General features: G+C 43.6%; 1 protein-coding gene across 7 annotated transcripts in view; it reads right to left on the minus strand.

Annotated features, from left to right (window-relative positions):
* MARK2 (microtubule affinity regulating kinase 2) overlaps nucleotides 1–15,115 on the minus strand; it is a 59,613-nt gene extending 44,498 nt beyond the window's left edge. For all 7 annotated transcript variants that reach the window (XM_044269445.1, XM_044269441.1, XM_044269439.1 and 4 more), the window contains exons 1-2: nucleotides 14,909–15,115; nucleotides 3,687–3,740 (exon numbers count right to left, since the gene is read on the minus strand). In XM_044269445.1, coding sequence (XP_044125380.1) covers nucleotides 3,687–3,740; nucleotides 14,909–15,046 — 192 coding nt within the window. In that variant the 5' untranslated portion in view covers nucleotides 15,047–15,115. The remainder of the gene's footprint in view (nucleotides 1–3,686; nucleotides 3,741–14,908) is intronic.
* Nucleotides 15,116–17,532: the final 2,417 nt, after the last annotated feature.

Consider the following 17,532-nt stretch of genomic DNA (forward strand, 5'->3'; position numbering starts at 1 on the left):
CGCGTGGTACAGTATAAGGCCTCATTCACACAACAGTACTTTTGTCTGTGTCCAATCTACATTTTGTTTGCAGACCCATTACAATCCTATGAAGCCACAAAAAAGGCAGACAGCACACGGATGTCCTCAGTATAAACAAATCTTGGTTTCAGACACATCTGTACATATTAAGGAAAATATTGGAAAAATTATTACTACAAAAAAAGGTGTTTCTATTGGACCAGAGTACTAGTCTGACAAAAGGAGGATGCCGGATACCCGTCTGACTGGGGTGACCAAAGCAATGCAAATACAGCCTATGTTCCCCTACACACCTGCGCTTTCCCTTTCCGCTATTGAGATCCGTCATAGGATCTCAATACTGGAGAACAACGCTTCCGTTTTGCCCCCATTCATTGTTAATGGGGACAAAACGTAACTGAAAAGAACGCTCCAAAATGCATTCTGTTCCGTTTGGTTGGGTCCACATACCAGAGAGAAAACTAAGCTGTGGTTTTCTTTCCGTCATGGGATGCGGAGCAAAACGCATCTGGACATGACCCACAATGCAAGTCTATGGGGACGGATCCCACTGACTTTCAATGGAGTTTATGACGGATCCATCTTGGCTATGTTAAGATAATACAACCAGATCCGTTCATAAAGGATGCAGATGATGGTTGTATTATCAGTAACGGAAGCGTTTTTGATCCCCATTGTGAAAGTAGTCTAAGTATTAATTGTTTATTCTTCCCTAGTAAAGTGGGTTTTGATAATTATTCTATAGGATTTTGATATTGATAGCCTAACTCAGGATAGGTCATCAATATCAGACATCCGGCACCCCCAGCAATAAGCTGTATGAAGAGATTGCACCACCCCGTGAGCTCTTAGGCCTCTTCCTAGGCTAGTGACATCACGTGGCCTAGGCACAGCTCAGTCCCACTCAAGTGAATAGGGCTGAGCTTCAATACCAAGCACAACCACTATCCAATGTACAGTGCTGTGCTTGGTAAGCTGTGATGAGGCCGAAGCGCTCACTGGAGCTTCCTCTAATAGCTAATCAGAGGGGCCTGACTCCTATTCATCTCATATTGATGACATATCGCCTGCTCCTCCCACTTAATGAAGCAGGCGCGTGACGTAGTGACTGATGTTACGCTGCCGCCCGGCATGCCTGCTACGGGAATTACTACAGTATATTTTTCTACTGCTGCAAAGAATTGCTCTAGTTTAACAAAGCGCCCATGCCTACACTTTAGATATGAATACTACAGTGAGCGGGGCCCAATGTCATAGAATATAGTGACTGCACCGGGCCCCGCTGCCATTCCAATATCAGTTGCCGGACCCCAGCCCATGTATTGGGGATCATTCACTATTTACACAAGGACACTTATGTTATAAGATGCTATATATGTGTCATCCACAGATTCCACCCCCCATAACAGTGCGTCATCCACAGATTCCACCCCCCATAACAGTGCGTCATCCACAGATTCCACCCCCCATAACAGTGCGTCATCCACAGATTCCACCCCCCATAACAGTGCGTCATCCACAGATTCCACCCCCCATAACAGTGCGTCATCCACAGATTCCACCCCCCATAACAGTGCGTCATCCACAGATTCCACCCCCCATAACAGTGCGTCATCCACAGATTCCACCCCCCATAACAGTGCGTCATCCACAGATTCCACCCCCCATAACAGTGCGTCATCCACAGATTCCACCCCCCATAACAGTGCGTCATCCACAGATTCCACCCCCCATAACAGTGCGTCATCCACTGATTCCCTCCATAACAGTGCGTCATCCACTGATTCCCTCCATAACAGTGCATCATCCACTGATTCCCTCCATAACAGTGCGTCATCCACTGATTCCCTCCATAACAGTGCGTCATCCACTGATTCCCTCCATAACAGTGCGTCATCCACAGATTCCCTCCAAAACAGTGCGTCATCCACAGATTCCCTCCAAAACAGTGCGTCATCCACAGATTCCCCCCCCCCCATAACAGTGCGTCATCCACAGACCCCTCCATAACAGTGCATCATCCACAGATTCCCTCCAAAACAGTGCGTCATCCACAGATTCCACCCCCCATAACAGTGCGTCATCCACAGATTCCCTCCATAACAGTGCGTCATCCACTGATTCCCTCCATAACAGTGCATCATCCACTGATTCCCTCCATAACAGTGCGTCATCCACCGATTCCCTCCATAACAGTGCGTCATCCACTGATTCCCTCCATAACAGTGCGTCATCCACAGATTCCCTCCATAACAGTGCGTCATCCACAGATTCCCTCCAAAACAGTGCGTCATCCACAGATTCCCTCCAAAACAGTGCGTCATCCACAGATTCCCCCCCCCCCCCATAACAGTGCGTCATCCACAGACCCCTCCATAACAGTGCATCATCCACAGATTCCCTCCATAACCTTGTCATCCACAGATCCCCCATAATACCATAATAGTGTCTTCCACAGACCACCACTAGTTCAAAACCCACCAAAAGCACACCTTTTGGTTCAAAATATTTTTTTTTTTCTCATTTTCCTCCTCAAAAACCTAGGTGCGTCTTATAGGGTGAAAAATGTCCGTTAATGGTGTTCCAGAATGTCAACACCTTAACACTTTTCTACAGAAGTAAATACAAGGAGATTTTTAACATGCACTCGCATCAGAGGAGACCAAAAGAAAAAAGCAAACATACATAGTCATACGCTAATTGTTTTCTTCTAAATCAGTCTTTTTTTTTAGCCTGTTCACACTGCCCAGACACCATCATGATTTGTTTGTCACTGATCTTATGCCGTGTAAAAAAAAAAAAAAATTGCCAATACAATCTGTAAATGTCACTGGAAGAAGTACTGCTGCTTAAAGGCATTATCTTTAATTTATCTCATGCATATGGGATTTCTCATGTAGATAAAGTTAATACAAGGCACTTACTAATGTATTGTTATTGTCCATGTTGCCTCCTTTGTTGGCTTGATTCATTTTTCGATAAAATTATAACCACCCTGCAATCCAGTAGCGGTAGTCATACTTAACCCCTGGATACAAGCACTGCGTAATGTGATGGAAAAATCAAATCGAGCCAGCAAAGGAGGCAATATGGACAATCACAATACATTAGTGAATGGCTTGCATTACCTTTCTCTACATGATAAATGCCATTTGCTGAAGTGAAACAACCCCTTTAAGGTGGCCATTCACATTAGGCAGAAGTTGGTCAACAGTGGAATAGCAGCTGAACAAAAACAAAGTGAACAATAGTTTCTCTGACACGGCTATACGCTTATTGTATACATCCTTATTGGCCGTTACAGTTGTTTAATTTGCCCACACATGTTCAATGAAACTGGCGATGGATGAAAGATCTTTCTGGGAACTTTCTTTCAAAGAAAGCTTTCATACAACTATGGAAAGAAAATATTGAACACGGCCAACTTCTTTTCAAACGTTAAGGTCATTGGTCCTCGGTCCTCTACAATGATCCTTGGTTGTTAATTTGCAACCAACGAACATTCATTCTGGTTGAAATAGTCTATTTTGATCAACTTTAAAGCAATGTGTATGGTCACCTTTACAGCAAAGACAGGACAACAATGCTCCTCTCCAGACTGAATCTTCTCCTTGCCAGCGGCAAGGGTTGTCCAGATAGAATACCACCTCACCGAAACCACTTACCTTTTGCAAACTAGAAGAATTTAGTTGTGTTTTGTCTATAATTTTTACAGCAACCTAAAAACAAAATACAAAAAAATATGTTACACTATTTATACACCAATAAGACTGCTATGTTTATACATGAAAGGTAATAAATACAGGTTATTAGCGCCGTCAGCATTTAGTGATTGCGCAACATAATCACGTAAGTGCAATGTCCATGACCTCGGGCTCTGCATGCTCCCCTGTGAAAGCGAAGACTACTTATTTGGATCTGCTTATTAAGATAGTCCAAGACCATGAATGACGAGATCACAAAATTAAATCAGGTCACAACTCAAAACTGTATTGTTTACATGTGGTATGACACTTGCAGCATGATCTGGGGGACATCAGAGTAAATCCTACAGGAAGCAAAGATAGTTCAAGACTATGAAAAAAAAATTAAAGCTTACAAGGAGTATTCCAGTTATAACAAGCTATAACCATCAGACTGGTGGGGGTACTACCGATGGGACCCCCACCGATCATGAGAACGGGGTGCTGCCCTGAAATAAACGGCGCTGCTGCACTATTCATTTCAATGGAAGCGCTGGAGATAGCGGATTGCTTACGGACACTGGCTCCCAGCTCCTTCCTTATCCAGCCTCCGCTGCTCCACTCAGGTACCTTTTGGTTTAACACTGTTCCAGCCAATCAATGGCCGAAGTGGTGACCTGCTCCCCTTAAGTCATGTCTAAACGACCACTTGAAATTAATTGTACAACCCCTTTAAAAGGACGAGTAAAATTTTTCCCACTCTCTGTTGCTGGGGTCATAACAGTTTTATTTTTTCTTCAATTGAGGCCGAGTTTAGATGAGCGTTCAGCCTTACCTTTCTCCTGCTTCAAATCTCAGGTTCAGTAACAACTAGAGATATGGAACTGGTCTTGTTTGAAAGTCTAGATGAGAATAGCAGCATAATGTCCTCTACATCAGGAGATATAGCAGTTAGAAATCGTGTCGGGAGTGAAAGCAGCCGAAATCTGCCACTTTCAGCTGCTATCACTACTAACCGTTTTATAACAGCCAGAGGTGATAATCACATTCTGGTCTTGTTTAAAGGGTTTCTGTCACCTAAAAAATGGGTATTAAGCTGGCTGACATTATCGATATGCTAATGTCAGCTAAACATAACTATATTAGTGCCATCTCACTGCCTGAAGCCTTTATTGAGAAAACAAACTTTTATAATAAGACTGTTTGCCCACCTCTTTTCACGCACTTCATCTCTTGATTGACAGGGCCAGGGCAGCGCTGCTCTCCTCCCGCCAGTCATGTCTACTAAGAAAATCTCACACCTGTGCCATCCCGTTCAGTATTCGGCGCAGTGAGGAAAGGACTCTCGGCGGCTGCTGGCTTCCTCACTGCGCCTGCACTGAATATGTCACAGTGAGGAAGACTACTGCCGGAGAACGTCCTTCCCTCACTGCGCCTGCGCCGAATACTGAATGGGATGGCGCAGGCGCAAGATTTTCTTAGTAGACACAGCCATCTGGAGGAAAGCAGCGCTGCCCTGGCCCTGTCAATCAAGAGAAGAAGGACGTGAAAAGTGGTGGGAAAACTGAGCCTGTAGGAGCAGGTGCAAAAGCCCCCCCTGCTCCTAGAGGCTAATAAGCCTATTATAAAAGTTTGTTTTTCTCAATAACGGCGGCAGGCAGGGAGATGGCACTAATATAGTTATGTTCAGCTGACATCAGCACATTGCTAATGTCAGCCAGCTTAATACCCATTTTTCAGGTGACAGAAACCCTTTAACCACTTAAGGACCACAGGTTTATACCCCCCTAGTGACCAGGCCCTTTTTTACAAATCGGCACTCCACAACTTTAGCGGTTTATTGCTCGGTCATGCAACTTACCACCCAAATGAATTTTACCTCCTTTTCTTCTCACTAATGGAGCTTTCATTTGGTGGTATTTTATTGCCGCTGACATTTTTACTTTTTTTGTTATTAATCGAAATTTAACGATTTTTTTTGCAAAAAAATGACATTTTTCACTTTCAGCTGTAAAATTTTGCAAAAAAAACGACATCCATATATACATTTTTCGCCAAATTTATTGTTCTACATGTCTTTGATAAAAAAAAAATGTTTGGGCAAAAAAAAAATGGTTTGGGTAAAAGTTATAGCATTTGCAAACTATGGTACAAAAATGTGAATTTCCGCTTTTTGAAACAGCTCTGACTTTCTGAGCACCTGTCATGTTTCCTGAGGTTCTACAATGCCCAGACAGTAGAAAACCCCCACAAATGACCCCATTTCGGAAAGTAGACACCCTAAGGTATTCGCTGATGGGCATAGTGAGTTCATAGAACTTTTTATTTTTTGTCACAAGTTAGCGGAAAATGATGATGATTTTTATTTTATTTTTTTTCTTACAAAGTCTCATATTCCACTAACTTGCGACAAAAAATAAAAAATTCTAAAAACTTGCCATGCCCCTCACGGAATACCTTGGGGTGTCTTCTTTCCAAAATGGGGTCACTTGTGGGGTAGTTATACTGCCCTGGCAATTTAGGGGCCCAAATGTGTGAGAAGAACTTTGCAATCAAAATGTGTAAAAAATGACCGGTGAAATCCAAAAGGTGCACTTTGGAATATGTGCCCCTTTGCCCACCTTGGCTGCAAAAAAGTGTCACACATCTGGTATCGCCGTACTCAGGAGAAGTTGGGGAATGTGTTTTGGGGTGTCATTTTACATATACCCATGCTGGGTGAGAAAAATATCTTGGTCAAATGCCAACTTTGTATAAAAAAAATGGGAAAAGTTGTCTTTTGCCAAGATATTTTTCTCACCCAGCATGGGTATATGTAAAATGACACCCCAAAACACATTCCCCAACTTCTCCTGAGTACGGCGATACCACATGTGTGACACTTTTTTGCTGCCAAGGTGGGCAAAGGGGCACATATTCCAAAGTGCACCTTTCAGATTTTGCAGGCCATTTTTTACACATTTTGATTGCAAGGTACTTCTCACACATTTGGGCCCCTAAATTGCCAGGGCAGTATAACTACGCCACAAGTGACCCAATTTTGGAAAGAAGACACCCCAAGGTATTCCGTGAGGGGCATGGGGAGTTCCTAGAATTTTTTATTTTTTGTCACAAGTTAGCGGAAAATGATGATTTTTTATTTTTTATCTTTTTTCCTTACAAAGTCTCATATTCCACTAACTTGCGACAAAAAATAAAAAAATTCTAGGAACTCGCCATGCCCCTCACGGAATACCTTGGGGTGTCTTCTTTCCAAAATGGGGTCACTTGTGGCGTAGTTATACTGCCCTGGCAATTTAGGGGCCCAAATGTGTGAGAAGTACTTTGCAATCAAAATGTGTAAAAAATGGCCGGTGAAATCCGAAAGGTGCACTTTGGAATATGTGCCCCTTTGCCCACCTTGGCATCAAAAAAGTGTCACACATCTGGTATCGCCGTACTCAGGAGAAGTTAGGGAATGTGTTTTGGGGTATCATTTTACATATACCCATGCTGGGTGAGAGAAATATCTTGGCAAAAGACAACTTTTCCCATTTTTTTATACAAAGTTGGCATTTGACCAAGATATTTTTGTCACCCAGCATGGGTATATGTAAAATGACACCCCAAAACACATTCCCCAACTTCTCCTGAGTACGGCGATACCAGATGTGTCACACTTTTTTGCTGCCAAGGTGGGCAAAGGGGCACATATTCCAAAGTGCACCTTTCGGATTTTGCAGGGCATTTTTTACACATTTTGATTGCAAAGTTCTTCTCACACATTTGGGCCCCTAAATTGCCAGGGCAGTATAACTACGCCACAAGTGACCCCATTTTGGAAAGAAGACACCCCAAGCTATTCCGTGAGGGGCATGGCGAGTTCCTAGAATTTTTTGTCGCAAGTTAGTGGAATATGAGACTTTGTAAGGAAAAAAGAAAAAAAAAGAAAAATCATCATTTTCCGCTAACTTGTGACAAAAAATAAAAAATTCTAGGAACTCGCCGTGCCCCTCACGGAATACCTTGGGGTGTCTTCTTTCCAAAATGGGGTCACTTGTGGCGTAGTTATACTGCCCTGGCAATTTAGGGGCCCAAATGTGTAAGAAGTACCTTGCAATCAAAATCTGTAAAAAATGGCCGGTGAAATCCGAAAGGTGCACTTTGCAATATGTGCCCCTTTGCCCACCTTGGCAGCAAAAAAGTGTCACACATGTGGTATCGCCGTACTCAGGAGAAGTTGGGGAATGTGTTTTGGGGTGTCATTTTACATATACCCATGCTGGGTGAGAGAAATATCTTGGCAAAAGACAACTTTTCCCATTTTTTTATACAAAGTTGGCATTTGACCAAGATATTTTTCTCACCCAGCATGGGTATATGTAAAATGACACCCCAAAACACATTCCCCAACTTCTCCTGAGTACGGCGATACCACATGTGTGACACTTTTTTGCAGCCTAGATGCGCAAAGGGGCCCAAATTCCTTTTAGGAGGGCATTTTTAGACATTTGGATCCCAGACTTCTTCTCACACTTTCGGGCCCCTAAAAAGCCAGGGCAGTATAAATACCCCACATGTGACCCCACTTTGGAAAGAAGACACCCCAAGGTATTCAATGAGGGGCCTGGCGAGTTCCTAGAATTTTTTTTTTTTTGCATAAGTTAGCGGATATTGATTTTTTTTTGTTTTTTTCCTCACAAAGTCTCACTTTCCGCTAACTTAGGACAAAAATTTCAATCTTTCATGGACTCAATATGCCCCTCACGGAATACCTTGGGGTGTCTTCTTTCCGAAATGGGGTCACATGTGGGGTATTTATACTGCCCTGGCTTTTTAGGGGCCCTAAAGCGTGAGAAGAAGTCTGGAATATAAATGTCTAAAAATGTTTACGCATTTGGATTCCGTGAGGGGTATGGTGCGTCCATGTGAGATTTTATTTTTTGACACAAGTTAGTGGAATATGAGACTTTGTAAGAAAAAACAAAAACAAACAAAAAATTTCCGCTAACTTGTGCCAAAAAAAATGTCTGAATGGAGCCTTTCCAGGGGGGGGGTGATCAATGACAGGGGGGTGATCAATGACAGGGGGGTGATCAATGACAGGGGGGTGATCACCCATATAGACTCCCTGATCACCCCCCTGTCACTGATCACCCCCCCTGTAAGGCTCCATTCAGACATCCGCATGATTTTTTACGGATCCATGGATACATGTATCGGATCCACAGAACGCATGCGGACGTCTGAATGGAGCCTTACAGGGGGGTTATCAATGACAGGGGGTAATCAGGGTAATCAGGGTGATCACCCCCCTGTCACTGATCACCCCCCCTGTAAAGCTCCATTCAGACATCCGCATGATTTTTTACGGATCCATGGATACATGGATCGGATCCACAGAACGCATGCGGACGTCTGAATGGAGCCTTACAGGGGGGTTATCAATGACAGGGGGTGATCAGGGTAATCAGGGTGATCACCCCCCTGTCACTGATCACCCCCCCTGTAAAGCTCCATTCAGACATCCGCATGATTTTTTACGGATCCATGGATACATGGATCGGATCCACAAAACGCATGCGGACGTCTGAATGGAGCCTTACAGGGGGGTTATCAATGACAGGGGGTGATCAGGGTAATCAGGGTGATCACCCCCCTGTCACTGATCACCCCCCCTGTAAGGCTCCATTCAGACATCCGCATGATTTTTTACGGATCCATGGATACATGGATCGGATCCACAAAACGCATGCGGACGTCTGAATGGAGCCTTACAGGGGGGTTATCAATGACAGGGGGTGATCAGGGTAATCAGGGTGATCACCCCCCTGTCACTGATCACCCCCCCTGTAAGGCTCCATTCAGACATCCGCATGATTTTTTACGGATCCATGGATCGGATCCACAAAACGCATGCGGACGTCTGAATGGAGCCTTACAGGGGGGTTATCAATGACAGGGGGTGATCAGGGTAATCACCCCCCTGTCACTGATCACCCCCCCTGTAAGGCTCCATTCAGACATCCGCATGTGTTTTGTGGATCCGATCCATGTATCCATGGATCCGTAAAAAATCATGCGGATGTCTGAATGGAGCCTTACAGGGGGGGTGATCAATGACAGGGGGTGATCAGGGAGTGTATATGGGTGATCACCCGCCTGTCATTGATCACCCCCCTGTCATTGATCACCCCCCTGTCATTGATCACCCCCCTGTAAGGCTCCATTCAGACATCCGCATGATTTTTTACGGATCCATGGATCGGATGCACAAAACGCATGCTGACGTCTGAATGGAGCCTTACAGGGGGGTTATCAATGACAGGGGGTGATCAGGGTAATCAGGGTGATCACCCCCCTGTCACTGATCACCCCCCCTGTAAGGCTCCATTCAGACATCCGCATGATTTTTTACGGATCCATGGATACATGGATCGGATCCACAAAACGCATGCTGACGTCTGAATGGAGCCTTACAGGGGGGTTATCAATGACAGGGGGGTGATCAGGGAGTGTATATGGGTGATCACCCGCCTGTCATTGATCACCCCCTGTAAGGCTCCATTCAGACATCCGCATGTGTTTTGCGGATCCGATCCATGTATCCATGGATCCGTAAAAATCATGCGGACGTCTGAATGGAGCCTTACAGGGAAGTGATCAATGACAGGGGGTGATCAGGGAGTGTATATGGGTGATCACCCGCCTGTCATTGATCACCCCCCTGTAAGGCTCCATTCAGACGTCCGTATGCTTTTTGCGGATCCGATCCATGTATCCGTGGATCCGTAAAAATCATACGGACGTCTGAACGGAGCCTGACAGGGGGGGTGATCAATGACAGGGCGGTGATCAATGACAGGGGGGTGATCAGGGAGTTTATATGGGGTGATCAGGGGTTTATAAGGGGTTAATAAGTGACGGGGGGGGGGGGGGGGTGTAGTGTAGTGTTTGGTGCGACTGTACTGACCTACCTGAGTCCTCTGGTGGTCGATCCTAACAAAAGGGACCACCAGAGGACCAGGTAGGAGGTATATTAGACGCTGTTATGAAAACAGCGTCTAATATACCTGTTAGGGGTTAAAAAATTCGGATCTCCAGCCTGCCAGCGAGCGATCGCCGCTGGCAGGCTGGAGATCCACTCGCTTACCTTCCGTTCCTGTGAGCGCGCGCGCCTGTGTGCGCGCGTTCACAGGAAATCTCGGCTCACGCGAGATGACGCCAATCGGCGTTAGTGTGACCTGGCAGCGCCGCAGCATTGACGCCTTTCGGCGTTAGTGTGACGGCAGAAGGTTAAAGGCTACTCTGTTAGCTTTCAAACAACACCAGTCTCATATCTTTAGCGGTTACCAATCCCGAGACACGAAGGGTCAAAACAGAGCTCCCCCTGCTGCTGAACTGTCAGTGCCTTTTCTGAAAGCAGTGGGTGGATATGTACTAGGATAGTGCACAAATATGATACATCCATTGAGGTCATGTATTTGCGCCAAGAGGTATCATTTGTGCACTATCCTAGTACACATCCCCCCACTGCATTCTACATCACTCCTCTGGAGGACCGGCAACTCCATTTACGACGACAGAGATACCGGCAGCACTGACCCTTGGCCCTCACGAGTGTTGTACCCGCGTAAGCAGAACACCAAAAGGTTTTATTCATAAACATCATTTTATCTACGTACTACCCTATGAGCGCCTTTCCTCTTTCTGCCCCATTTTCTGAAAGCAGAGTAGATAAATAAAATTGCAGGTGGATGTCAAAAACGTCATCCATACAAAAGAGAAAAAAATAAAAATAATCTAAGCGGAATCCATACGGGACCCAAGGTGCAGATTTTAAATTTGCAGCATGTCAATCTATGCTGTGGACTTTCACCATGGATGTCACTCTTTGCAATGCATAGGGCAAAAATAGCTGCAATCTGTGAAAACTATCCCTAGGCTTAATTAAAACCCCATTCAGTGGGGTTTATATAAAAGGAAAAAAAAAAACAACATGCATCTGAATGGCAACATAGCTGCATTTATCAAATAGACTGCTAGAAAAATTATATATAATATAGTACTATGCAAAGAATTTAGGCAGGTGTGGAAAAACAGCAAAAATAAAAAGTACATTTATTTTTATCCCTTAAAATGCAAAGAGAATGAACAGAATAGAAATCGTAATCAAATCAATATTTGGTGTAACCACATTTTGCCTTCAAAACAGCATCAATTCTTCTAGGTACACTTGTACAAAGTCAGGTGTTTTGAAGGATTATAGTCAGGTTTAGGATTAACCAATTACACCAAAAAGCTAACTGATAATTTTTATATGTGGGTTGAAACTGTCATTAACTGAAACAAAAACAGCTTAAAACTGGGTGAGGAACAGCCAAACTGACACGAAGGTAAGGTTGTTGAAATCAGTTGGATATCGCTTTTATACTTTTTTGCAGTCCGTTTTTCATGGATCCGTTATTCCATTTTTGAGTTCTGTTGCGTTTCCGTTTAGTTTTTCTGTACGGCATATAGAGTATACAGTAATTACATACAAAAAAAATTGAGCTGGGCATAACATTTTCAATAGATGGTTCCGCAAAAACGGAATGGATACGGAAGACATACGGATGCATTTCCGTATGTGTTTTTTTTTCCGGGCAATAATAGGACATGTTCTATCTTTCAACGTAACGGAAAAACGGAAATACGGAAACTGCTTACAGAACACATTCCGTTTTTAATGCGGAACCATTGAAATGAATTGTACCGTATACGGAACACTAAAAAAAAAAAAATGATCGTGTGAACTAGGCCTCAAGAAGGTCTCTCCTAAGACAAAGATTTCAAAGCAGACTGGGTTTCCAAGATGTGTGGTTCAATCTCTTTTAAAGAACCACAAAGAAATGGGCAACACGGAGGACTGTAGATGCAGCAGATGAAAGATGGAAAGTGTCAGCTCAGAAATGGCAGATAAGAGTGGGACCCAGGTGCATCCATACACTGTTCAGAAAAGTCTGGCCAGAAGTGGTCTTCATGGAAGAATTGTGGTCATAAAGCCACACATGCAATGTGTAAACAAGGCCAAGGGACTCAACTATGCATGAAAATATAGGAACTGAGGCCAAGGGATTCAACTATGCATGAAAATATAGGAACTGAGGTCTAGAAAAATGGCAGCGGGTGCTCTTAGGGTACTTTCACACTTGAGTTAAGCTTTTCCGCCATTGAATTCCGTTCTAGGGGCTCTATACCGGAAAAAACTGATCAGATGTATCCTAATGCATTCTTAGGCCTAGTTCACACGACCGTATGGCTTTTATAGTTTTTCACGGATCCGTTGTTCCGTTTTTGAGTTCCGTTGTGTTTCCGTTTCCGTTCCGTTGTTCCGTTCCGTTTTTCCGTATGCCATGTACAGTTTACAGTAATTACATAGGAAAAATTGGGCTGGCCATAACATTTTCAATAGATGGTTCAGAAAAAACGGAACGGAAACGGAAGACATACGGATGCATTTCCGTATGTGTTCCATTTTTTTTGCGGATCCATTGACTTGAATGGAGCCACGACCCGTGATTTACGGCCAAATATAGGACAAGCTCTATCTTTCAACGGAACGGAAAAACGGAAACGGAAGGCATACGGAACACATTCCGTTTTTTTTGCGGAACCATTGAAATGAATGGTTCCGTATACGGACCGTATACGGAACACAAAAAAACGGCCCGTACACCCGCAAAAAAAACGTTCGTGTGAACTAGGCCTTAATGGAGAGCAATCCATTCAGTATGCATCAGGGTGTCTTCAGTTCAGTCACTGTACGGTTTTTGGACGGCGAAAATACAGCAGCATGCAGTATTTTCTCTGGGCAAAGTTCTGGATCATTGAAATGCATTAACGCACGGTGTCCTGGCAGCAGCCTCATCATGAGCAATCGTGCATTTGCCAGCTTTATGCGCAGAGAGCTGGCACATGCGCAATTCCCCTGGATGAGGCTGCTGCCAGGACACCGCGTGTGCCCAGACGTGCTTAACATTGGCGCATACGCGAGATTACGGCGCACTGCGGGGAAAAAAAAGCTGAGGAGAGGAGTGAATAATTAACAGCGGGGCGGCGCTGGCCTCCAAGATAAGAGGCGCGGCTAGGCCTTGGGTACCTTATAAAGGTAATTAGCATATCAATAGTTTTAACCCCACCTGAAAGGACAGGTGGGGTTAAAACTACTATATTTTTATTTAGAGAAGGGAGACTGATCTGATGATACAAACAGCTCTGTATCGAAAATATGGCCGACAGAACCTCTTTAAGAACCATAATCAATGTAAAGAAAAAAATAAGAGTCCTGGGAGTGACTATATATCACCCACAAAGCCCTGATCTTATCATCAAGTCTGTCTGGGATTACACAAAGAAACAGAAGGATTTGGGCAAACCTACATCCACAGAACAACCTCTGTGCCAAGTTTCTTCAAAAACTGTGTACAAGTGTAGCTGGTAGCACTGACGTTGGCAGAATATTGATTTATGCCCAATTCACACGTCTGTTTCGGTCAGTAATTTCCATCAGTCATTGTGAGCCAAAACCTGGTGTGGCTCTAAACACAGGTGCAGATTATACTTATGTCTTAGGTCCGTGGAGGCTCTAATCCTGGTTTTGGCTCACAATCACTCATGGAGATCACTGATCAAAACACTGACGTGTGAAAGAGGCTTTAGATTTCTAGATGGTTTATTCACTTTGCATTTTGTTAATTGATAAAAAATAAACTTAACAGTTCTACTTTTGATAGCATTCTTACTTTCGGCATTTTTCCTTTCACGCCTGCCTAAAACTGCAAATTCTTTGTATACAGTTGTATTGAAAAAGGTTTTCCTGAACTACACTATTGATGGGACCCGCACCTATAGAGAACAGAACTCCGCAAGGTGGTGGCTGGAGAACTCTGGTCCGGCCACCATCAAGCCGGCTCCCCATAGAAGTGAATGGGAGCGTACCACACTGAATGGGAGCCCCCGCTCCCATTCATTTCTAAGAGGCTGACGGATGATTGGCTATTTTCACCAGCCCCATAGAAAATGAATGGAGGGCGGCTGCGCATGTGCAATGTGCCCTCCTTCACTTGTGGGGCTCAGTTCTCGATATAGGTGCAGGTCACAGCAGACCTGCACCTATAAGACAAAGGGATATCCTAGCGATATGCCCCCATTGTCCATGATGAGACAACCCCTTTAAGTCTTACCTCTTTTCCAGTTAAAACATGTCGAGCTAGCTTGACCTTCGCAAAATTGCCCTTGCCAATGGTTTTGAGAAGACGGTAGTTTCCAATATGTGGCTGCTCATCTGCAGAGGTTGGAATGGAGGTGCGACATCTCAGCATATTGGGTTTGCTATTGCCGCCCCCACTGCTCGTCTTTGAGTCAGCGTGACCCAATGTAGGCTGCAAATAAAAGAAAAAAAAAATTAAGAATTTAGTCAATTGGCAGGCAAAATATGAAATCCTAAAACCAGTGCTTTTAGACAAACATACTTTTCTTAAGGTACATAATGAAATGAAACTGAAGTGAAATACTGGAATGTCTCAGACCATATTAACCAAGTAGCAGCAATATCCAGACTCAGGAGTTTTATGAAAAAATAAAAAATATCCCAATTTAAAAAGAATACGATGTGTGATGTAAAAATAGTATACTAATTGTACGACAACCCATTTAAGGTTGAAGATTGATTTTAACTATTAAATGAGAGCTGCGTGCAACTTAAAGGGGTTGTCCAGTTTTGGGGAATTATTTTCAACAGACCCCTGGCACCATGTTGCACCTGTTAAAAAACCATAGTCCTCTGGGTACACTGCTCAGTTTCAGCTCCCTTCAGCTGTCTTCCGTTCCTCGTATTGTAAAGTTCCAGATGGGCAGGGTCACGTGCGACTCTGCAGGCAATGACTGGCCTCAGTGGTTATGTTTGTTCAAGCACGTCACTCCTGCGTCAATGGCTGCAGAGGTGCCCATGACCCCATCTGTCAAGGAAGTTTACAGGAGTGAAACAAAGCGGCAGGGATCAGGCAAGTGAGTTTTTGAAGAAGTACAACGTGGTGCAGGGGTCAGTTAAAAAAAAACCCTGTAGCTCGATATTTAAAATTGGACAAATCCCACTACAAGAATTCTCAGTGCAGCCTCAGTCTAAGGGGTCGTTCACACGAGCGTTTTTTTGCGTTCTGTATGCATTCCTTTTCCGTATTTCCGTTCAAAGATAGAACATGTCCTATTATTGCCCGCAAATCACGTTCCGTGACTCAATTCAAGTCAATAGGTCCACCCCAAAAAAAAATTAACACATACTGAACGTACTCTGTATAGGTCTTCCGTATCCGTTCCGTTTTTGCGGAACCATCTATTGAAAATGTTATGCCCAGCCCAAATTTTTCTATGTAACTACTGTATAAGCCATACGGAAAACGAAACTGAAAAAGGGAAACTGAAACACTACCGAAACAAAAAACAGAAAAAACTGATCAGTTAAAAATGGCCTGCATAACACTGAAAAAGCCATACGGTCGTGTGAACAAGACCTAAGGCCACAAACGTATTTTCATTTCGTGTCTATTCCATTTTTTTGCAGATCGTATTCATTTCAATGGGTCCTAAAAAAATAAATAAAATAAAAAAACACCAAACAAAGCACTCAGTGTGCATTCTGTTTCCGTATTTCCATTCCGCGAAAAAATAGAACATGTCCTATTATTGTCTGCATTACGGACAAGGATAGTACTGTTCTATTAGGGGCGAGCTGTTCCATTCCGCAAAATACGCAATGCACACAGACATAATGCGTATTTTCTGCGGATCTGGTTTTTGCAGAAAGCAAAATACATATGGTCCTGTGCAAGAGGCCTAAGGGTACATTCACACGACCGTATGTGTTTTGCGGTCCGCTAATTGCGGATCCAAAAAAAAAAAAACACACAGATGATTTCCGTATAACATCTGCTTTTTTTTGAGGATCCATTGTAACAATGCCTATCCTTGTCTGCAAAACGACAAGAAGACAAGAATAGGACATGTTCTATTTATTTTGAAGGACTACAGAACGGACATATGGATAGTAGGGCTGCACGATATGGGAATTTTGTGCGATTGCGATTAGGGCCCTCAAAATTGCGATAACGGTATGCGATGCGATATTTTAAGGGAATTGTGCTAGAGGTCTATTTGCTTGGATTTTCAAGGCAAAAGCACACACAAATTACTGATTATGCTGAAATGTAGTTATGCTTAACTCAAGAACTGAAATGCACAGTGTTTTTCAAAATAAAACATCTTTTACAAAATTAAACAACATATTTGCAATACTGCAAAAGTACAAAATACAAAAACTTGCCATTTTCTTAATAGCGCTGCACAGAACAGATAAATAAAATAGAATAAATAAAAGAACATTTGTTCATTAAAATAACGACTTGCCTCCAGCCCCTCCTCCCTCCCCATACTGTAACTGATGTATCGCCGGCCGCGCTGTGCAGCATAGCGGCCGGCGATACATCCGTGTCAACCACGTAAAAAGTCAACCATCGCTTTATAAGGCGCACTGCCATTTCCCCCCCACTTTTGGGGGGGGTACAAGTTTGTCTTATGGTAATATAATTGCAGCATTTTTGGGTCGGCCAATTGGCGAATGCGATATATTGGGCAGGCCTAATGGATAGCATTCTATCCACCAAAAAAAAAAAAAGTAACGCACACGGAAACCAAATACATTTGTGTGAATGAAGCCTAATATATATAATAACAATCATTGCGGTATTCTGAAACACAGAAGAACAAAAACGGATCAGACTTGCTGATGAGTCTACTAGGGGATGGCCAGGGG

This window comes from Bufo gargarizans, chromosome 10 (genome assembly GCF_014858855.1).
Source record: "Bufo gargarizans isolate SCDJY-AF-19 chromosome 10, ASM1485885v1, whole genome shotgun sequence".
NCBI lineage: Eukaryota > Metazoa > Chordata > Amphibia > Anura > Bufonidae > Bufo > Bufo gargarizans.